Genomic DNA, 23596 nt, shown 5'->3' on the forward strand with positions numbered 1-23596 from the left:
CCTCCTCCCCTTCCATCTGACCCTAGCCTATCAAGTCTCATCAGGACTGTCTTTCTTCTGTGGCCTGGTAAGGCTGACCCCCCTCAGGGGGAGGTGATCAAAGAGCCAGCCCATGAGTTCATGTCAGAGACAGCCCCTGTTCCCCTTACTACGAAGCCCATATGGAGACTGAGCTGCCATGGGCTACAACTGTGCAGGGGTTGTAGAAATAGAAGATATCAGAAGATGGAAATATCTCCCATGCTCATGGCTTGGCAGGATTGACATAGTAAAAATGGTCATCTTACCAAAAGCAATCTACAGATTCAATGCAATTCCCATCAAATTATCAACACAATTCTTTACACACCTTGAAAGAAAAATTCTCAACTTCATATGTAATAATGAGAAACCCAGAATCACTAAAACAATCCGCTAAACAAAAGATCTTCTGGAGGTATCTCCATCCCTGATCTCAAGCTGTACTATAGAACAACAGTAAATAAAAACTGCATGGTACTGGCATAGAAACAGGTTGGTGGATCAATGGAATCGAATAGAAGACCCAGAAATAAACTCACACACTTATGGACACTTATGGACACCTGATTTTTGACAAAGATGTCAACACCATACAATGGAAAAAAGAGCATCTTCAACAAATGGTGCTGGTCTAACTAGATAGCTAAATGTACAAAAACGCAAATAGATCCATACTTATCACTCTGCACAAAACTGTATAATTTTTATAAGGCACATATCTCCCTGATCATTGAATGGACTTTTCTTTGTCAGTGATCAAGTGATTGATGACATTTGTGTTGAACAAAAATGGTTTTCTGTTGCCATCCAACTTGAAAATATCTTTGTTTAGGATGTTGTGGTATAAACCTCTAATATGGATGATAAATCATATCAAGCTATTTCCCCAGACTTCAGTCAACAGAGAAAATTGTCTGACCTGCTCACTGGACTCACAAGTGCCCTGGCAAATTATGGTTATTAGCTTGCTACAGCCACAGCATCTTAGCCTCTCCACTGCCATGAGATTTTGCCCTTGATATGAGAGCTAGAATCTCTCTCCATTTGGTAGTTCATTATCTGACTCTCTTCTCTAAGACTCCTAAAAACAGATGTCAGCTTCTGCTTCAACTTTCTCCCAAACCGCTGATCAGATCAGGAACTTTGGAAAAGAATTGGGGTGAAATGCAAAACATCTTTTATGTTTTTGAAACCATGTTTATCACAGTCCTTCTTTTCTATTCAAAAAGTGGCTTCTTGGGTTGATCTAAAACAAAACAAAACAAAACAAAACAGCTATTTGTTCTCTGGCTGGTGTAGAGGCATAAACATGGACCCACTTTACAGTAATTATCTCAGAAATTGAGGGTACCTCAGAAAATTCAGATTAGGATTTGGAGCTGGAAAGAGTTGGGGCACTTTTGGATAACATCATGAACAAAAAAGAGACTGGGTATGCTGAGGAATACAAAAGAAGATATGAACATAGTTCCCAGGACTCCAATGTATCACGGAGATCCTTGCACATCAATGTTTATTGCAGCACTTATTCACAATAGCAAAGTTATAGAATGAGCCTAGGTGTCCAGCAACAAATGATTGGATATAGAAAATACAGTATATAATATGTATGTGTATTTACACACACACACACACACATATGTGTGTGATGAAAATTTATTTACCTACGAAGAGGAATGAAGTCATGTTATTTACAGGAAAATGGATGCAATTGAAAATAAGCATAGTAAGAGAATCAAGTTAGACCGAGAAAGACAAATATCACATTGTTTCCCACTTGTAGTTCATAGATTTTATACATAGTCATATGAAACCATGTAAGCATACATAACATGAAAGTAAATGAGAAACTGCCTAGGAGGAGGAAGGGTGTTTATTAATAGAAAGTGGGAGCGAGAAAACAGGGATGAGGGAGAATATGTTCAACATACAACACATAGATGTAAGGAAACTTGAACAAATGAGCCAAAAACTCAGTTCTGTCATCAGGAGTTTCTCTTTCTGCAACTGAGACAGAAAGACTATGGTTGGGCTGCCAAGCTCTTCAAGGCACCCTCCCAGAGTTGGCTACCACTCCCTGCCACACACACAGCTTTTATTTGCTATCCTCAGGTTCTTTCCTTTTGACCTTATTTATTTACATTGATAGTAAATTCTCTGAAAATGTGTTCTTTCTGTTGAAGATATTTGGGTTCCTAATAGGAGACTATGGACAGGGAAACATCTATCACCACTCATGTCTCCTTGTTCTTCTGAGATATTATCTGATAGTGATCTCTGTGGCTGGAAAGAAGCAAAAAGGCAGTTAGCATTGGTATTTCCATATAAGTAGGGACACTGGCTAAATTCTTCCAGCCCCCATAGACCTAATTTCCTCACACATGTAATGAGGAGAGGAACAGATGCCTTGAAGGATTGTAAAAGCTCAGTCATTATCTGTGAAAGTATCTGGTAAACAGACCAATTTTTTTTCTTTCTTTTTTTTTTTTTAACTTCAAGGAATTTTTAAATGCATCTAGAATCCAAGGTCTACCCATCCAGAAAGTTATTACTGAGTACAAGCGATGAAGTTTGGTTATGGCACCTCTCAGAATAAGCATCATGACATTCCAAAGCTATGTATGTATTACATTGTTCTGTCTAACAGTTTCTCAATCTCTATTTCTTCCTGTGAAAATTCCAATCTCTATTTCCTTCAGTGTCCTTTTCAAAGAATGATAGGTTATTGAATACACTGCAGTGAGCAGTGGACTGGGCATTTACTAAGAGTACTAAGTACTTCCTTCTCCATTACCTTCAAATTATCTTCCTGCAACTGCAAGCCTGTGTCATGTGCACACGCACCCCTCGCCACAATCCCTCTTCCACTTAACGTGTGGATTTATCTAAGGCTCTGGGTTTTATATTTGGAAAAATAATGTTTCACAGACTCCTGGTCATACCCAGACACTCCGGATTGGTGTGAGGATCATAACGGCAAGAGTTACTCCAGGTTGTGCAATCAGAGAGACCTGGATTCAAGAACTAGTTAGTTTTAGTTGCATGGCTATAACAACAAATCCCATTGTCCTTATTTGTAATGAACTCATTAGATCACTAGGTATGTTGAGATGATATATGTATGTGGTTTAATACTATATCCAACACATAAGTGATATTTAGCCCAGGAGCTGCTGGCATCATTTGCTAAGCATTCTGGTGTTAACCAACAGAATATGTCACCAGAGCATGCCATCCCTGATCACTGGGGTTGGCACGCTTGCTTACATGTTCACTCCTTCCCTCACTCACTTGTGGCTGTATTTATAATGCTTCATTAAGCCATTCCAGCCATAATTTGTCTCTTTTCATTGAAGGTCTAGACATCATCTTCTCCTTCAGCTAGGTTATTTTTTTAAATAAGATGATACCCATTAACACAACATTCTTCAGTGTAGAAGATGAATCTCAAAGTGCCTTTTACCAAGCTCTAATGTTCCAGGTCTCTGCAATTTAATGCCATTTAGTGAAATGTGGATTTTGAAAAATATGGATAAAACAAGTAAGTCCCTTTCCAGACTATTCAATAATGTTCAGTGCATGGCTTTAGGAGCCTGTCTCTATCTTATCAAAATTCATTTTCTTTTAGTCTGTAACATGCATTTTTTTTTTCAAAATTTCCTGACTTATGTTTATAAGACATTCCCTCCCTGGCTCATCTGGCTTCTGAAGGATCCTTTTCCTGTACATATAACTTGGGCCTTGAGGATTATGGCCTCCATTTTGACCTATGATATATTTTTTAACATTTTTTAAAAATTATCCAAAATAAGACCTCCCATGGTGACCAGTCAGTAATGAGTGAAGAGGGAATGAATTCCTCTCTTGTTGAGATCCCAGCATGTGAAGCAAATGGGAGACTCTGGGCCAGGTAAAGCTACTCTTGCTTTTATTCTCAGTTCCCGATCTGCTGGAGGTCTGTTCTCAACACTACTTTTCTGCAGTCTTTCAATTTTGCTTTTCCCGTGCCAGTCAGTAGAATTCCAAAAGTTCATTTTCAGATTTCTATTTTATTCATGTGACCTGAGAGAGAGTTTTGATAGAGTTTTTCTGTGTAGTCCTGGCTCTTCTGGGACTGGATCTGTAAACCAGACTGGCCTTGAAATGAGAGCTCTGGCTGCCTCTGCCTCCCAAATGCTGGATGAAAGACTTGTGTCACCATGGGCCAGTCCAAAGAGTTTACTTCTCATTAAAATTGTTGCTCTGCTTTAAAAACATTTGATTATTGTAATTATTTTTATTACTTCTTGGCCTGCTTGTATGCAAGTGTACCCCGTGTATGCAGTGAGCACAGAGGCCACCAAAGGGTGTAAGATGCTCTGGAACTGGAGTTACTGGCAGTAGTGAATCACATGATGTGGGTGCTGGGAGTTGAACCAGAGTCCTCTGCAAGAGCAGTTGTTTTAACCACTGAGCCATCTCTCCAGCTCCTTTCTCTGTTTAAAAAAAAATAAAAGATTTTAAGATTTATTTTGATTTCATGTGCATGTTTCGGTAGCATGTGTATGTGCACCTGTGTATGCAGGACCCTTCGAAGCCAGCAGGAATCACTGGAAACCCTAGTACTGGAGTCATAAACCTTTGTGAGTTACAAGGTGAATGCTGGGAATTGAACCCAGGTCCTTTGCTAGAGCAGTAAGTGTTCTTAAACATGGAACTATCTCTTCAGGCCCCCCATTCTGCTTTTTTGACTCAGTTTCTAGGGGTTGGTCATGTTTGGTAGTGTCCAGAAAGAGTTTGTAACACACACACTCATACACATACATACTCACAGAAATACACACACATATAAGCATACACTACACATATACACACCCACTCGCACACAGCACACACACATATACATACACCACCCACTCACAATACACTTCCAAATACACACTCACACAAATACACAAACACACTCACACACATACCCACATCCATAAATACACGCACACCCCACAAACACAAACAAACCCATGTGTGAGCGCGCCCTCCTCTCCCCAACAGAGTTCCTCCTGAGTCAGATCTTTAAGGGTCTAGTGCCACCTTATTGTTTTATCAAGGGGAGCAACTGAATCCCAGCGCTTTTGAGTGACTCACCCATGGTCACGCAGCGAGCTAATGCAATTGTCTTGGCCTTTAACATCATGTACTATCTACCTTCCCGCTGTAAATTAACCAGCCCAGGAATTAGCTGATGGGGTGTGTGTGTGTGGGGGGAAGCTTGCTCAGTTCTGCCTCATGCAGGCTTGAAGGCAAAACTGACCTTGTGTTTCAATCCTAACTGCTGTGGTTGGACCAGCTGCTCAAATTGAAACCCCTCTGGCTAAATCGGCTATTACCTTTTGAAAGGAGTAGAGCTGAAAACAGACTGTCAAGAGTTTCAAAGAGGCTTGGATTGTCAGCACTCCCCTTCTCTTGCATACAACTCTTGGCTGTTCTCCCTCTAGCTCCCCAAGTCTCTCTCTCCTACCAGCTTTGACACTATCCAACCAGAGGTTTAAACATCACAATCTTCCTCCTGTTTTGCTGATTTTTTTTTTTTTTTGGAAATTGTCATGAATCTGTGCCGTATTCCTTCATGTGACTGAATGGATCCACCAAAAGACATCAGTAGAGAGAGAGAGAGAGAGAGAGTGATAGAGAGGGTCAGAGGACAAAACCACTTTGGCTCCCCTTAGGCCCATGCCAGCTACCCATCATCAGTATGTTAGTAATGGGAGGGGGGGGCAAGAAGATACCAGACTGAAGATATTCAGAGTCAAAATCGATAGAGAAAGGTCTGCTTTTCCAGGAACCCAAAGTAGATTAGTTAACTCACCTGAGAAACCCAGTGAGGTAACTATGAGCCTCAGTTTTTGTAGATGAGAAAAAACGAGGCTCTGAGGGTGCTCGGTGAGCTCAAGTTGAACTCCAGAGCCATGTGCTCTCCAGAGCTTTCCTCTATCCTCTTTAAGAAGTCTCACTTGAGATTGGACTCATTTTTACTGTACCGGTAAACCAGCTTGCTATTTTATGCATAGAAGCCGGGGATGCAGAGAAGTGAGCTGACTGAGGAGCGGAGGCTGTGGTTGCTGCAGGCTGGCACGCTATCAGTGTAAAAACCCTGCACAGACTGACTTCCATTCATTATCAGCAAGAAAGGGAAACGGCCCTGGTCCTGAAAAGCTTTAACACTGAAGAGGTTACTATTAACCCTATCCAGTGTGTCTTTTACTTCAGGAACACACACTCCTTCAGTATATAAGCACCCCAGCATTACCCTCCTCTTTTTAATTACCTGAGCCCCGGGTTTTAGCAGGCTAGAAATCAAAGCTCTGTGTTTTGTGAGGGAAAACAGGACTGCAGAGAGGGATGTGTATAACACATCCAACCTGTTTATAATATTAAAGCTCGAGCTCCAGAATAGCGTTTCATTAAGTACTGCTTGCTGTTCATTCAGTTTGGAGAGACACATAAACACAGAAATGAATTGGCTCTACCATTTGCATGCTTTCAGTCTTTGTGATCAGAATTGCTTATTATTGAAAATATGAGCGTTTTCAAAAAATTATAACAGCTGGATAAACGGGGTTGAAGTGAATACTCAGGATGAGGGGAAAACATATTGTTCTACGCTTTATAGTAAATGGTACACACTCTCTTTAATATTGTTTTCACTATTTCTATTCTAATTTGAACAGAGACCCTGCTGTTGCTAGTGTATTGCCAGCCCAGAACAAATGTAGCTGCTGTGATCCTGAGCTGCTAATGCCACAGGATGCTATAGAATTTCATTCTGAGGACAAGGAATCCAACTTTCTTACACTGCCTGTGGCATTTTGGTTCTTGAAGCAGACAAGTAACCTTGGTCTTGGCATTATTAGATCAGGAAAGCGTTCTTTGAATCTCATTAACCTTGCTGTCTTAAGCACGGAGGACAAAAAAAAAAAAGCCAGTGAGGAAGTGGTTTCCCTGGCCTACTAGGTGTTCTTAGCATCCTATCCTAGTCATGAGGTGGTAGGAAAGTAGGGCAGAGAGGACTCAGAGGCATCAGGATTACATATGAAAAAAGCGGGTGGCTGAAGGAGCCTAACCTCTTCCCACCTGGGCTGTTGGTACTTGAGCAGAGCAACCTGCAATTTGCAAGTGTGGGAAAAAGTGATAGTGACCTAGAAGGGGTCATTGTGGGGAGACCTGGGATTTTTGAGCCTGGGATCTCTCCTTGCCCTCTATCCCACTTCCATTCTCAAGAGTGCCATTGTCTTTCTTAGTGGTCTGTCACTATTTCTGTCACTATCCACGTGTCCCTAGTCCACTCCTTTGTTCTGTGACAAAAGAATCTGGCCTTCTCAGTGGGTCTCCTGCTTCTAACAAAGGACTCTTGCCAGGGCTGCCTGCCTGTTGTCTTCTCAGGCTCTAGCACCCAGTGAAGGGCTTCCCGTTGTCTGCATAGTATACAAGCCAGGCTGACCTCTGCGCTCTCTGAATCATCAACCTTTTTGTTGACAATTATTAAAGGACAGTTCTGTGAAAAATGCTGAAAACCTCACCACATTGTGGAATCAACCAGAGGCTCTGCTCAGACTGCGCTGTCCTCTTTACCTTCCAAGTACTGAATCTTCTAAGTGGTCATACCCACTGCAACTAAAGTTGCTCCAATGAGATGGGAAAAAACAAAAACCTTACAATTTAGCCTGTTCTCTTGCTCTTTGCCTCCTGTCTTAATATCTTTCTGGAAGAAATGCTTTTGTGTGTCTAACCTGCAGTCTGCAGGCAGCCTGCTGAGAATAGCCATGAATGTTGTCTAAGACAAAAATGATAAAGTTGCTTAAAACATTATGAGCTAGGTGTGGGGACCCAGACCTTTAATCCCAGCACTCAAGAGGAAGAAGCAGGAAGATCTCTATGAATTCGAGACCAGCCTAGTCTACATAGGAAGTTTTAAGCTTTCCAGGGCTACATAATGAGAACAAATCTCAAAAGAATACACATTTCACATTTAGAGATTTTGTGTGTGTGTGCTATTAAGTTCTTTCTCTCTCTTTTTTGAGACAGAGACTCTTGCACCTCAGGTTGGACTCAAATTCAGTATTTACTTTTTAAAGACAGGGTTTCTCTATGTAACGTTGGCTGTCCTGGACTCACTTTGTAGACCAGACTGGCCTCACACTCACAAAGATCTGCCTGCTTCTGCTTACCAAGTGTTGGGATTACAGGCATGCAGCACTATGCTGGGCTAGTATTTTATTTCGTCCTGTGTGTTCCTGTGCGTGTGCAGTGTGTGTGTGTGTGTGTGTGTGTGTGTGTGTGTGTGCGCGCGCGTGCTATTCTGTTTGTGTGGAGGTGAGATGGCAATTTGAGATAACTGGTTCTCTTCTTTCACCATGTGTGTGGGTCCCAGGGATTGAACTTAGTCAGGCTTGTCAGCGAGTGCCATCTGCCTGACCCCCATGTATCATTGTCTCACAAACATGAAGGTGGTGGCAAGGAAAAACTTGCAAATGGAAATCTTCTCCACTGAATTGTATATATTTACATTGGCATGTTAGTAGAGTACTGTATCTCAATAATTGCAGTTTACTTCCTTTGGCTCTGTAGAGACAAACCTGACCAGCCCTTCCTGTAATACATTGTGAATGTGCTTGGCTGTTTGCGCATGGGTCTTTATATCTGTACACAGGTTTCTCTTTTACACTTTGAGGAAATCCTGATTTTCCTGGGTGTTGCTCACCACCTCCCTCTACCTGCCACCCAAGGTAATTTTCTTTCCCACGTTCCAATCCCTGTTCATCCTTCTTAAACAGAAATTCCATAATGGGTAGCCGAGGACTCGAATGTGGGAACCACCAGTTTCAGAAAGTATTGTCTTAGGGATGTGCTGGATGTCGTTAGAATGGTGCCATGGTGACAGTGGGAACTTTATATTCTATCATGACGGGAGCTACTTACTGTAGCCAAAGAGGCCACTGTGTGGGTAGCCATAAACATAATAATCCCTGTAGCTTCAGGGTTTACATGCTTACCTGCCCTCGGTGGGGAATAGCTCCTACTCCGTAGTCAGAGCAGACGCAGGGGAGCTTTTGGGGGGACTGAGGTCGATCTTTTGTACTGAAGCATCCAGTTCTTTTATACAGCTTTGCTCCTGGAGTTCAGGGTCAGAGGTGCAAGAATGCCACCAATGCGGGATTTCCAAGAATGCAAGAGATACACTACTCTGGAAACCTGCATCAGCTAGACAAAGAATCCCTTAAGTACAGCCGGGACTGGGGGTTCTGAATAGAAGGGCAGGGCCACAGCTGTAAAACGACCTGATAAGGACCCCTTCCTTCTTGATTCAACTAGCCTCAGACTCATTTGTGACACAGGTAGGCAAGGGTTGCAGGGAAGCAACACCTGGTATTTGGAGCTGCCAGGTTTCCACATTGCATCGTCACGTCAGCCTTCTTGGTTAATGTGGAGGCAATTATTATTAGTCTTATGTGACAGAAAAGGAAACTGAGCAGCAGGAGGGGCAAGCTATTTATCACGCCACAGTTTCTGTAAAGACGTGGAAAATTTCCAAGGACTCCTGGATCAGTACTCTGCATGCTGTTTCACCATCCAGAGCTCAGCAAGGGAGATAAGGTTCTGGAGAGAGAAATATCCCTATACTAGCATTCAGCTTCCAGCATCCTCTTCCAGTGACCCCCAAAGCCAGTGGTATTACTTTGAAACGTTGCTGCTGCTAACCCACAGTGTTTTTTGTTTGTTTGTTTGTTTGTTTGTTTGCATCACTTGGGCTGGGAGTGCACGCTCAAGAATGGAAACTCCTGTGTGTTCATGCGCTGCGAATTCTCCTATTCCTCACATAGGGAACATCTGAGTCCCAAGTTGTCAGGGACCTTATTCGGAAGGAATATGCATTCTTAAATCCCCGAATCCCTGTTTGCCCAGCTGAAAAGAGCCTTTTAGATACCTGTGTTTAATAATAAACACATATGTATTTATTAAGAGACATTCTAATTATGAAAAAAAAGAGAGAGAGTGAAAAGGTTGGATAGTGCCTAGGTTTCTGAGAATAAATCCTGGTGCCGTGCTGTGTGACCTTGGGTATATATCTAATTTTCTCTAGGCTTCAGTTTCTTCATACGTCACAACACCTCGGGTAAGATGGTCTTACTCTAAAATTGTGTGTCACTATATATTCATTCATTCATTCATTCATTCATTCATTCAATAAATGGTAGTGAGTGAAATCTTTTTGCAGGAAGTGGGCTTGGTGCAGGGGATTCAGCAAGGGGAGAGGAATAAGAGCGAGTGTAGTTGGAAAATGCTCAAAATCCCCCATGTAAGCTTCAGTCATGCTTTATTTCCATGCTGACTTACCTTTTCAGAAAATACTCCCTCTTCCGTTGCAGAATGGAAATTGGCAAAGAGAGAGGGAAAAGGGTCCAATTTGCGCCTTTGCTATTTTAAGAGAGGATGAGATTAGGAGCCAAAGTGGAGTGATGCGCTCTCTGCAGTGACCTCCGTTCTCCCACACAGGAGAAAACCCACGTCTTTTGCTTGTGAAGTGGCTGGGACTCTTGGGTGCGAGGCATTATTATATAAATTCAAGCTCGCTCCTGATCCTTAGTACCCTGAGTTGCCTGAAGGGAGGAAATGGCACTGTCTGCGTTTGCAGCCCGGGAGCTCCGGCCGCCACTGCAACCAGAGCAAGGAGCCCGCACCACCTGTCCCCGCCGGCATTCCAGAGTAGAGGCTGAATTGGCAGCAAGCTGGCCAGGGCGGGTCGCCGCCCCAGTCCTTGCCGGCCCTCCTAGGGGTGTGTCTCGGGGATTCAACTGCCCGCCGCTCCAGGACAAGCCCCCAAAGGCATTTTCTTCCTTGGCGGGAGCCTTGCGCGCCCTGTTCTTAGCGCTGCTGTCTCGAGGCCGCCGCAGGCGGATGCACGACCTCAGGCGACGCTGGGACCTGGGCTCCCTCTGCCGGGCCGTGCTCACTCGGGGCCTGGCAGCCGTGGGCCACTCAGTCAAGCACGTGCTCAGCGCGATCTTCTCCAAGATCTTCGGTCCCTTGGCCAGGTACATTGTGGGTGAAAGTAAGGCTCTCGTTCTGGGTCCTGGGCTAGCAGGGGCGGTGGGAGAAGGGAAGGCAGCTGGGAGCGGAGGGAAAAGCTTAAAGTTCCAGTGAGACGGTGGTGGCCGGGCTGGGGGACTTGGGACCGGTTGAGTAGGCAACTGTCCGCGATGTGGCTCCCTTCACGCTGTTCGCGGGAAAGGGCTGCGCGGCTTCTGTTTGCAAAGTCCAGCAGCCCGTGGGCTCCTTCCCTTTCCCCCAGGGGAACCCCTAAGCTCCAGCTCACTTCTAGAGGGCACCCGGTAGTCAACTGGACAGGCGCCAAAGGAGCCCGCGTTTAGGGTCTGCGGCTCATGCACGCGGGTAGGACAGGGGTCCCGAGCCCCGGAGAGTCGCGTGGGCCAAGCGGGATGGGGACGGGAAGAGGAGAGAGGTGAGCGGGAGGCACCCGGTGCAGGGTAGGGTGGTTGTGAGTTAGGGAGACCAGGACAGGACGGATCCTGCGGGAACCGAGACTCCGCAGATGGGACATAGGGTTTTTCCGCGGGGGAGGCGGCCGACCGCCAGCGGGATGGAGTCGGGGTGAGGGGGGTTGCGGCAGAAGCCACAGCGCTGAGCCTGCCGGGAAGGAAGGAAGCGGGGAAGGGCGCCGCCGCCGCCTTAGTGGAGTACTCCGTAAGGACGGGAGTGGAAAGGGGCACAACGGTGGCGCCACGGGGAGGGGGCAGTGCGGGAGCGAGGCGAGCGCGGGCCAAGCTGCGGGATTGACGTAACGAACTTGGGTTTCCCCCAGCGTCGGGAACATGGATGAGAAATCCAACAAGCTGCTGCTGGCTTTGGTGATGCTGTTCCTATTTGCCGTGATCGTCCTCCAATACGTGTGCCCCGGCACAGAATGCCAGCTCCTCCGCCTGCAGGCGTTCAGCTCCCCGGTGCCGGATCCGTACCGGTCGGAGGATGAGAGCTCCGCTAGGTTTGTGCCCCGCTACAATTTCAGCCGTGCTGATCTCCTGCGCAAGGTAGACTTCGACATCAACGGCGATGACCTGATTGTGTTCTTGCACATCCAGAAGACTGGGGGCACCACTTTTGGCCGTCACCTGGTGCGCAACATCCAGCTGGAGCAGCCATGTGAGTGCCGCGTGGGGCAGAAGAAATGCACTTGCCACCGGCCGGGTAAGAGGGAGACCTGGCTCTTCTCCAGGTTCTCCACTGGCTGGAGCTGTGGGCTGCATGCCGACTGGACCGAGCTCACCAGCTGCGTGCCCGCAATGGTGGATGGCAAGCGCGACGCCAGGCTGAGACCTTCCAGGTGAGTCTTTGACTACATCTCAGAGGGTCCCCTAGGTGCGGTCACTGACCTGGGCCTCCCTGAACCAGGGGCAGGAGTTGTCTGCAGTTGCTGTGGACCCTGTGCACACCTTAGCGCCCTGAGGGTTGAGTCTCTGCCTATTTCTGTAATGCTGTGGTGCATTACAAGAAGAATTTGGGCTCCAGCCCAGGAGAGCCTTTCTGCCCATCAGAAGGTTGGCCTGCTTGGTGGTTGGACTTGAGTGTGGGCAAAGCGGCCTGGCTGCCTGTGAAGTCCCCCAGCAGCAGCTGGGACTGGGCACTACCCTCTGAGCACTTGAAAGCGCTAAAGAATTGTGTTTCCCATGCAGAGTCTCTGGGCCCACCCTCTTCTCTCCTTTGCACCTGATTCCAAAGCCCGCTGCTTTTATTCCCTCCCCTCTTCCTGCTCCAGCATTTTCTTTCCCCTTTTAGTTTCTGACGTTCTCTAGTGGAAAAGTCTCTTCCCATTTTGTTTGCTGTTGGTTATGCCTTCCTTCTTTTTTTTTTTTTTTCTGGTCTTTCTCTTGTCTATTGTCCGTCTCCCTTTCCACTTTTCTTCTCTCTTTCTCACCTTTCTGTTTATTTCTTCTTTCCCTAACTTCTACTGCCTCTCAACCTCAGGCCCCACTTTTCCCTGGAGAGTGGGTATCATTCTGTTTCCTGACACTCAGGGAGGGAGAGCTTCTAGTTCTCATCTTGTGCCCCTCACTACTGCTCATATTCAAAATGTCCATAGTACTTTTCGAATATAAGGGGCACCTTGCCTGCTCAGTGACTAGCTGGAAAGTTGCTTTGGACCCCACCTAGGGCTCAGAAGCCTCAGAAGTGCTAGCAGCTTTGTCTGAGGCTCAGAAATTCCAGAGCTCAGGTTCTGGGCCACTGGGAATGATGCAGAAAAAGCTGATTCATGGATAATCTGTAGCCACCAGGGCATTTTCTTCCCTCCAGCTGCTATGGCCAGTTTCTGGAGGTCATGGGATGCTGTGAAGTGGACAAAAGGAGCTTCTTTGGAGTAAAATCCAACTAGGGCTGTTGTTTTGCTGAGATCTTGAAAACAAAACTGGGCTGGGGAAGTGGGTCTATGAATGGGTTTGGTTGCAGGGAGTGAAATTGGGATCTTCTGCCGACAAGGCCATGGTCATATGTGTCTTACTTTGCCCATTTTGTGACTTCACAGGCTCTCAAGGGTGCTGCTGAGACTTGGACCCTTCTTGCCTTTCATATCCCATGCTCACTCAGGTTTCTTGGCTAAAATGGTATTTTGCAGGTGACTGTCAAGGATAAACTGTGTAGCTTCTTCTGTCTAGCTTCAGCAAAGGAAACCCCCGATTTTCTGGTCACAACTTCAGTTTACAGTGGCTTTTCTGAAAGACCATAGTCTTGGCAAAATTCTTTGTACTTTCATTTCCTTTTTACACTACCAGATTTGTTTTCCTGTTCCAAGAGAACCTTGGCTACAGGATGGCTGAGTCTCAGTTCATGGCAAAAATTGTGTAAGTCATTGTCACAGCAGCACTGTGGTGTTTAAGAAAGTGTTCTCAGATCTGACAATACTGTAAAAGATCCTCTTATGGTAGCTAGCTTGTAGGTATACTAAGGGATGGTGATCAAAACAATGTTTAGGGCAGAAACAGACTTCCATAACAGTGGTGTGGAAGTAAAAGAGAAGGCTTGCCTGCCATAGAAGCTATAGCTTTGTCAAGTGTTATGTATGGCATGTGTGACTTTATCATTTCTTTTGAGCTTGTAAGTCAGAATGTGATATCTGTAAATGTAATATTAGTGTGGTCTGAATTATCTACTTAGTAGGCATTGTCCTTTGACAGGTTTCTTCAGATGTAATCTGTAAGGTAAGCAGGACCCATTGAAGCCTCTTGGATTGTCCCCAGATGAAGCAAAATTATAATGCAATGTAATTTTGTTGTGCAATAAAAGGGTGATAACACAGTGCATCTAGTCCAATCAAAGAAGAATCACATTTGGAAAAGTCAGTTGATTATACAGTATTTATAAAAATGAAGTAAAATTTCCTAAAGAAATAAAATACCACCTCAAGGGCATCTTTATTATTTCACTTTTTTCTACCCATCTCCAGAATTATTCCATTATACCCTGAGGTATCCAGAATTTTCCAGAATGTTGAAAGATCCCTGCTTGCAGGATGAGCTCTGATAATATGAATGCATCACGTGTGATTGCACATGGGAGATGAAAATTTAGTAGTTGAGGCAACTGCATGGCTAGTATTCCTGAGGTGAGATAAAGGTCTCAGGATTACAAAATAAACCTTTGAACTTCCTAGGAGAGCAGCCTGTGTGGAGAGAACATTCTATTTTGTAATGAGCTTTCAAATTGTCCTCTTATTTCTATGGGAGCATGTACTATCTTTTGGAAGAATGCAGACAGGACAAGAATATTCCCCTTTATCAGAAGACAGTGAAATCCAAAGAGGCTGAATGACTTCTTCAAGGTCATTGAGGTCTTCAGTGACACAGAATAAATCTGACACCAGTTCTGTCTGACTTTGATATGTTGACTATATTTTGATGAATAGTTTGACCCAAACAAAAGGAGGTATTTCCTACTAGTGATTATAAATGTTGCCTGGTGTCACTTTCACCTCCATTATTACTGTTATCAGCCATTTTACACTTGTAGCTTTAAAGGAATGGTTGGGCCACCGTTGACAGCCTGATCCAAGAAGAATGGATTTTTGTTCCAAGGAAGCCTTACTCTCAGCAGTAGGTCTTGGGGATAGATTTTTGTGTGCCTTTTTTTATGTTGGAAATTTTTGTAAAGCTAAACAGGATGAGACTAGAATGGAGGTATGATTCGTGGGTGCCAGAAGTGGCCACCTTCTGAGCGTGAGCCTTTCAACCCACATGAGGGTTAGCAAGAGGTCCCTAACCCCTTCAGTGTACCATCTGAAATGGTTTCATGCTTGTTCGGATGGTAAAGTGCTTAGGTGATATGGAATAATACGTTGTTGAATAGGAAGGACTGATCATGTTGTCTGGGGTGAGCAAACGAGAGAGGGAAGAGAAGGAGCTAGAGACAGCCTGAGAAAAGCTCAAGTTGTTGATGAGACTAATATTTTCTAAAAAGAAAAAAAAAATAGAAGCTGCCTTTCGTCCATCTGTTTGCCAGTATGTTGCCTGAGGTCGGAAAAGAGTTCTGCTCGTTGTAGAATTTGTATGACCATTTTTAAAAATGTATCAAAACATTGTTGCACACCAGCTGTCCACATTCCCCAATTCTACAGGCTTTTTCCAGCCTCAAACTTCCTGCATTTATAGCCAACTCTAGTGTGCCACTTGGTCTGTGGGAGGAATTCAAAACTGACAAGGTGCACAAACCCTGTTCTTCATTTGGTAGGCCGCTAGCACGTGCCCATGGAATATGTCTGGGCTCAAGGCCCATGGCTATGAAAGTGTCACAATTAACATATCTTCTACTTTTTAGATTTTAACATCTCTACAATTTTAGTAGCCACCCATAAGGATAACATTAAAATCTGGTAGCATATTGCTGATAGGAAAGGGCTAAAATATTTTTGTTTAGATGTAGAAAAGCTTTCTGTTTGGGGGCTCAGCCATTCATTTACAAATATGGTAAGAGCTTTCTACATATTTCTTTTAAAATGGTGTCTTTATTTTTAAAAACATTAGAATAGAGTTTATGTGCCTGCTCATCTTACGCATGTCTTTACTTGCACTTGTTCTCATTATTGGTTTTGCAGCGAGGCAAGAGAATGGCATGTAGTGCAATATGAGACAGGGAGTGAGTGAATTTTTACAGCAGGCAATGCTACCCCTGTGGTCCAGGCTGTGCTCCATTTGTCTCTCACCTTCAGTTAGTTGAGGATGTCTTTATTCTTTTTAAAAGATTTCATGTGTTTGGTATTTTTTTTTCTTCATGAATATCTGTGTACAATGTACATGTCTGATGCTCTCAGGGACTTAAAGAGAGCATTGAGTCTTCTGAGACTGGAGTTACAGATGGTTGTGAACCACGTGTGTGCTGGGAATCTAACCTGGGTCCTCTGGAGGAGAACGCTATGCCTGTAATATTTGAACCACTTCTTCAGCCTCAATGCCTTTGGTTAGTTGTCCATTGGCAAGAGCTTTTGTGTTGTGTATAGTCACTGATATCAAATATCCAACGGAAGCAACTTAAGAGGAGGAAAGATTTCTTTGTGCACCATTTCAGAGGGTTTAGTTCACGGCTTCTTGATTCCATGTGCTTGGGTAGAATATCAAGGCAACAGGAAGAGGTAGCAGAGGGTTATTCTCACCTAATAGAAGACAGGAAGCAGAAAAGCAAGAAGGAGTAAGGTATCCCTAAGGATCTGTCCTCAGTGACCCCTTTTCTCTAGCTAGGCCCCATCTCCTAATGTTTCTATCACTTCCCAAAATAGTGCCACCAGCTGGGAACCTGGCATTGAAAAATTGGACCTATGCAGGAAAATTTGTATTCACACCCTAATAAAGAATAGAATGATGGATAGTGGTAGTGGAAGAAAACATAAATGAGAAAGAATAACAGCATATGTAGTGTACTAGTAGTATTTGTTAGTATCTTTGTATGGATGGTAAACGGACTATTTAATCCTCAGAGGGACACCCATGTAAAAAATGTTACTCTGAGTTAACTTCTGTTGATAGTCTAAGGTTGCTGCCATGATGTGGCAATTAAAATACTAAAGGTTGTTTTCTATGAGTATCAGTAGTCAATTGAGATGATAGTAAGTGACATTAAAGAATACTCTTTCCCCACTGTCATTCATCAAAAAAAAAATTTTTTTTTATGAAACTGTCCATTTTGTTCCAGGGAAGACATGCTCTTGTAAAGCTGACAGTAGAAGTGAACAATTTGCTACTTTAGATACCTAATAAAGAAGATGTGCTTTGTTTGGAAAAGTATCTGAAAATCAATAATGCCTTTAAAATGTCAAACATTTATCAGAATATATGAAAAACAGAGACCCTTTCATCTGTTTTGTGATAATATAGATTTTAATCTACAAACCAGGAGAATTAATAATCATGGCCCTGTTACTGTGCCAGCCATTGACGAGATGAGAATCACACCAATGTCAAGAAAGCCCAGGTCACCCTCTTCAGCCTAAAGCCCCTGAAGGTTGCCATGTTAAGTGTAGAAATACATAGTATAGATAAGAAGGTTGAGGGGGCACTTCATGACCTGGGGAGATCCTTTCATCTTCCTGGCCTGAAATGTCTTCTCTGTAAAATGGGAGATTTAAGCAAGATATCTTTCAAGATATTTTCACTCCTTTGTAAAGTATAAAAGACAGGCAGAAAAAGAAGAGGCCCGTCTGAGAAAGCCAGTGAGGTTCTATTTAGGAGAAAGGAGGCACTGTGCTAGTCATGGCATCTTCTTGGCAGTATGAACCCATCTAAGTATGAGATCTTAAATGGAAGAGTATTAAAAGCACAAAAGTAAATAAAGGCATTTGAAGTTCATTTAAAGGCACCTCTTTGACTTCTGGTTAGCAAACGGAAGCATCATAGATTAAAACAGACTGTTAAGGCACAGTGACCCAGTGCTTGGACTCCTAGTGTGCAGGGTTTGTAAGGAGATGGGAACTGGAGCTCTGGCCCTGGTTAAAGCTTGGTGGTGTATGTGGGAATATGTGAACCCAGTTCATTTGAATTCACAGTTGGCATTATTATTTAAATGATAGCTGTGATTCACACAGGGAACTCTTAGCCAAAAAAGGAAGTTTGAATAAAGTAAAAGATAGACAGTTATGATTACGTAAAAATGAGAATGTTCATCTGTCAAAAGAGAGAAAAAGCCAAAATGAAAAGTCATAAGTCAAACTCATGAAAATATGTGCAACAATTACAACAGACAAAAGGCTGAACTCTTTTCTGAACAAAGAAACCCTATGAATTGATTAGAGAAACAAAGGGCATGTCCAGACAGTTTAGGACATGAGGCCCAGGACTAGTTTGCAGACATGAAAAGAAAAAAAAAAAAACAAAAAAAAAAAAAACAAAAACAAAAACAAAAGCTTAGTCTCACTGGTACTAAAAAATGCAAATATAAGAATTTAAACTTAGGACAACTTTATTTTTATTCTGTAATTAACCCCAATTCAAAAACAAGGATGTGTAGTATAATTTTTATAAATTGTTTTTGGGAGCATAAATTTAGACTTTTGGGGGGGAATAAATTAGATAAATGTAAACATAGGACATTAAACGTATATTAACTTCTGAGCGGTAGAGTGCTTGGCTAGGACATGCAAGGTCCAGGGTTCAATCCACAGGAACTCAAAGGTTTTTTTTTTTTTTTCTTTAGCCAATAAGTTACTTCCTAGGATTGGGGTTTTACTGAAAAAAAAATTCTCTACATAAGTTTTTCATTTATTTGCTCATTTATTTATTTATCTATTTAATAAATTTTCATTGAGTACTTGCTATCAACACTATATCTTTATGCTGTAGACACTGTGATGTGCCAGGTAGACTGTCCTTGCCTCTGTAGTTGGGAAAGAATTACAAGAACTAATTAATTAAAATCATTAGAGGAGCCATGGAAGTAGAGGGAAGAACAAGGTGTTGTGCACAGTCTCAGAGAAATTGTGGTGTAATGTGTGAAGAGCTGAAACAATGGGAACAGGAACTCCACATAGAAGAAAATGCTTCAAGAACGTCAGGAAATTCACTTGGAGCGTTATTGTTGCAAAACAATGTAAATGGCCTGTTATAAAATAAGGAAAATGCTACTGACTCAGTACTAAGCAAGATCCCATAGAATTATGGAACCAGTAAGGCTAAAACTGTTTTTCTTTCTTTGCTTGTTTTAGCAGAGGAGGAATGGGAGAGGGGATAGAAAATCTTTCTATCTCTACTATATCTAAGTAGTAGAGAGTATAGACAGGGAAAAGACACACCAGGGTCTTAAAAAATATGGAAGTGATTTGTTTTTCTTTTTCTGATATCCTGAGGATTTGGAATTTCATTCAAAAGTATATATCACTTTGATAATAAAAGTAAACATAGTTGGGCTGGTAGCGCACACCTTTAAACCAAGTGTTCCAGAGGCAAAGGCAGGTAAACCCCAGTGAATATAAGGCCAGACTTGCCTAGGTTGTGATTTCTGAGTCAGCTGGAGTTATATGCTGAGACCCTGTATCAAAAAAAAAAAAAAAAAAAAAAGTAGGAGTTGGAGAGATGTCTCAGAGATTATGAGCATTGGTCTGCTCTTCCAGAGGTCCTGAGTTCAATTCCCAGCAACCACACAGTGGCTGATAACCATCTATGATGAGATCTGGTGCCCTCTGCTGGCGTTCAGGTGTACATGCAGACAGAACACTGTACATATAATAATTATTAAATCATTAAAAATAAAGTGAATACTAATTTTTTAAGACAGGATTTTCTATGGCTGTGATAAATGTACTTGTGTCTAAACTTTGTTCCCTAAAGACTATCTGTGGTTGTTTCATTAGCCTTTGATTTCCTGGTAGCCCTTAATGAGGAGAGTGGCTTCAGTCCAGTCAACCCTCCCACTGAAAGGCAGAGGTGGTAAGTCTGATTAGTCCAGCACTGGGTGCTGATTTTTTTTTTCCTAATTGGCTAATTTATTTCTGACATTCCCTGGAATTCTATACCAGCACAGCACAGAAATATCTAGGTCAAATGCTATTATTTCTTTTTCACTGAAAGACTCAAGAAAACAGTCAGCTAATACTTGTCCACAATCGGAATTAGAAGGTTTAATTTTGCTTGACCATGGCTCTTCAAAATGACTTAGAATGTTGGCCTTCATGGGATTCTAAGTGAGCCGATTGTGTAGGAAGAAGAGCAGCCTTGAGGTTGGTTAAGCGTTGTGATTTTAAACATCAGTGAGAACTGCCATCAGTTAGTGCACGCGTTGCTTTCATTCAGGAAAGAAGAGTCTATTGATGGACAGACTTCTTAGAGCAGGTTCACTGCATAAGAGCTTAAGTACACTCATAAATGAAGACCATTAGAACACTTTATTTCGCAGTTATGCTTGATGTCTGTGGGCCAGCTCTTTATACATTATAGCAAGGTGCATACTCTAATTGTTGAACCTCCACCGAAACTATGCCTAATGTAGAAGTTATTCTGACAGTATAAACAATGTCATTTATGGTTGAAAAGCTAATATTGACATTCCATAACAGAAAATGAGATATTTAGTGATTGAGTTTAGAAAGAAAAGCATGAATGGGAATTTCCCTCTTTCCATTAAAGGATAATGAATAATCCACTTAATGGTACATGCCATGTAAAACAATGCCATTGTAAGCTTAGGGAAACATTTGTCTGAACTTCAGTAAAATATTTATTGGCAAGAGAGCTTTTCTTGCTCTAGTAGGTCTTGGGCTGTGCATATTATTCAATTGGTCTTATTGCACCCATTTGTTACTTCTGCCATTTTGCCTCCTAGAACAGTGTTGAAGACTTTGACACATTTCAGAGCAGTGCACTAAATAAATCTGCCTTGCACATTCCACTGTGCTTTTTCTGGAATATTATAAATATTCAAATATAGGCATACATGCAGATTCAAAATAAAATTCAATGCATGAAAATTCTCCATAAGTTTCTTACTTATAACTTAGCAATAGTTTTGAACTTGTTATCCCGTGATATAAATACATCAAATGTGAGCTCATGGGAATTACCAATAAATGTATTTTCCTGATTAAACTGTGGGGTTTTTTCATTGACAATTTAAGCTTCAATTCTGAGTTATAAGAGAGTAATTTGCACTTCATTTACTCTAAATTGTCAAGAATTGTGCGCTTCCACAATGTAAGTGTCTGCAAAGATTTCTTTTTCAGTTTGATTGCTTCTTAAATTTTGCTAGCAGAGATGCCCTACTGAGCCTGAGAGAACTGGGCTGTTGCTTGTGACGAATTTAGTCCTGGTGAATAGCTTCCATATACTTGTCTGTGGAAGCACAGAGCAATTGAACTATGCAGTGTATTGACTTATATCAAATGGATTAGTCTTGTGTGCACCATCTTGTGCATTAATTGACTTTTCTCTATTGTTATTGGAATGTTTAGGGTCAAAGACTGGGTTTGGTCAACTCCAGCAAACTAGCCTCATCCTCGGGATGTCATTTAAAAAGATGATAGTGAAAAACAGAAGGAGATTTATGCATCATGGTGTGGTCAAATTGTCAAGCGGAACAAATAAAGTGGGTCAGGTGATCCTCATCGCCCATACTCAGTGTACTGACATTTTTTTTTAGGCTTAAATAGAGGACAAGAGGTATGCATAATGAAGCAGTCCTTGTCAAGAGGCGGGGCTCCATGTCCCTTATACACCATTGTCCCTGCTTGGGTCTGTTATACAAGGGTGCCTGCTGGGATGTCAGAACTGTACCAATCTCTTCATGCGTAACAAGTTCCTCTTCTGATTTGAGCATAAACTTCACTGGGGGAAGTTTAAATTCTTTGGGGTCTATTGTTTCAGTACTCTGATCCCAAAGGAAGGAAAAGAAGAGTCTTCCTTAGAGTATCTTCTTTCCTCCCAGGAGAGCTGCAGCATTACTACTAGTAAAAAGGACAAATGGTTAGTAGAGCTCTCATTCTCACAGAGGTTCTTGAGGTTTTGTTAACAGCTTCCAGGAGTGAACAAAGCAAAGGGATTTAGAAAGCCACTTGGGCATCTAGGTGTGGCCATGCGTGCATGTAATTCCAGCACTGGAAGACTAAGGCAGGAGGATTGCTGTGGCTTTGTGGTGAATCTAGGTTTCAAGTGAGATTGAGACCAGCCTAGGTACTATATCAGCAAGGCCATTCCTAAATTATAAAAAAAAAAAAAAAAAAAAAAAAAAAAAAAAAAAATTGACATGTATGATCAAGTTACAGCTAGGTAACCCAGAGGTAATTAAAATGCCCCTTTTATGATGGTAGCCAATTCACCTGTTAAAAAGACAGATTATCACAAGGGATAAAAGTACAAAATTCAACTGTACTTGAAAGATTGCAATAGATACAATCCTTATGCAAACACTAATCAGAAGGAAACTGATGTAGGCGCACAAATACCAAATAAAGTACACTTTAAAGCAGAACCGTTCTTGGGCATAAAAAGAAATCAGATAATTACTAGTTCAATTTTCAGATAAATATGTGCTTGCATACACTTACACTTAATGGTGATAATAAGAAATTATGAAATCCACTGATTTCTTCTAAAAATCAATAAATGAACAAAAATTACATAGATACAGAGGATTTGAACCACACAATAAACAAACTCAATATATAATATATAAATATGTAAATATACTATAACATGCACACTGCTAATACATATTTACATCAGGCTGAATATATGCTATTTTTCCTCATGCATTTCTAGAATGCTTTGAAAATATTCTGTGTAATAAACTCTAGAGGTAGTATTTACAAACTCAGGTAAACAAATAACATGTTTAAAAAAGATTTATTTTATTTCTCATTCTATGTATGTATGTGTGTTTAATGTACACATGAATGCAGGTGCTCAAGAGGCTAGTGGTATCAGATCCCCTGGAACTGGAGTTACAGGCAGGTGTGAGCTATCTAATGAGGGTGCTGGGAATTGAACTTGGATCTTCTATACAAGCAATACATGTTCTTTTTTTTTTCTTTCTATTTCTTTATTTTTAATCCCCTAACTAATTTATTTTGAGTCAGAATTTCTTTTTGTAGTCCCATAACCCTGTTTGTTCTAGAGGTTGTTATATAGACCAGGCTGGCCTTGACCTCACAGAGATCTTCTGACTCTGCCTTCTGAGTGCTGGGATTAAAGAGGTGTACCACCATGCCTGCTTGCAATGCATGTCATTAACCTCTGAGCCATCTCTTCAGCCCCTAAAAAGTTTAATAAAGCGAACCCAGAAGATGGACCAGTTAATGAAGTGCTTGCAGTAAAAGCATGAGGACATGATTTTGGTCCCCAAGAACCAGGGGAAAAAGCTAGATGTGGCCCACATGTCTGTCATTCTGGTGCTAAAGAGATGGAGACATGAGGCGCAGTGAGAGACATCAACATTATAAGGTGATTGAGGAAGATATTGGACATTAATCTCCGGTCTCCACATCCATGTTCATATGTGTGTATACCCCACATATGCACGTTGAAGATAAGGTGATGATAATGTTGCTCTGCTATTCATT

At 42.3% G+C, this 23596-nt stretch overlaps 1 protein-coding gene across 5 annotated transcripts in view; it reads left to right on the forward strand.

Annotated features, from left to right (window-relative positions):
• Positions 1-10474: 10474 nt before the first annotated feature.
• Positions 10475-23596, forward strand: part of Hs6st2 (heparan sulfate 6-O-sulfotransferase 2) — a 285624-nt gene continuing 272502 nt past the window's right edge. For 2 of the 5 annotated variants that reach the window (XM_060375387.1, XM_060375390.1), the window contains exons 1-2: positions 10475-11090; positions 11879-12397. In XM_060375387.1, the coding sequence (XP_060231370.1) occupies positions 10669-11090; positions 11879-12397 (941 nt within the window). In that variant the 5' untranslated portion in view covers positions 10475-10668. Of the gene's footprint in view, positions 11091-11424; positions 11519-11878; positions 12398-23596 lie in introns of those variants that run through there. The other 3 variants (XM_060375389.1, XM_060375388.1, XM_060375391.1) reach the window with 3 other exon arrangements.

This window comes from Meriones unguiculatus, chromosome X (assembly GCF_030254825.1).
Source record: "Meriones unguiculatus strain TT.TT164.6M chromosome X, Bangor_MerUng_6.1, whole genome shotgun sequence".
NCBI classification, from domain to species: Eukaryota; Metazoa; Chordata; class Mammalia; order Rodentia; family Muridae; genus Meriones; species Meriones unguiculatus.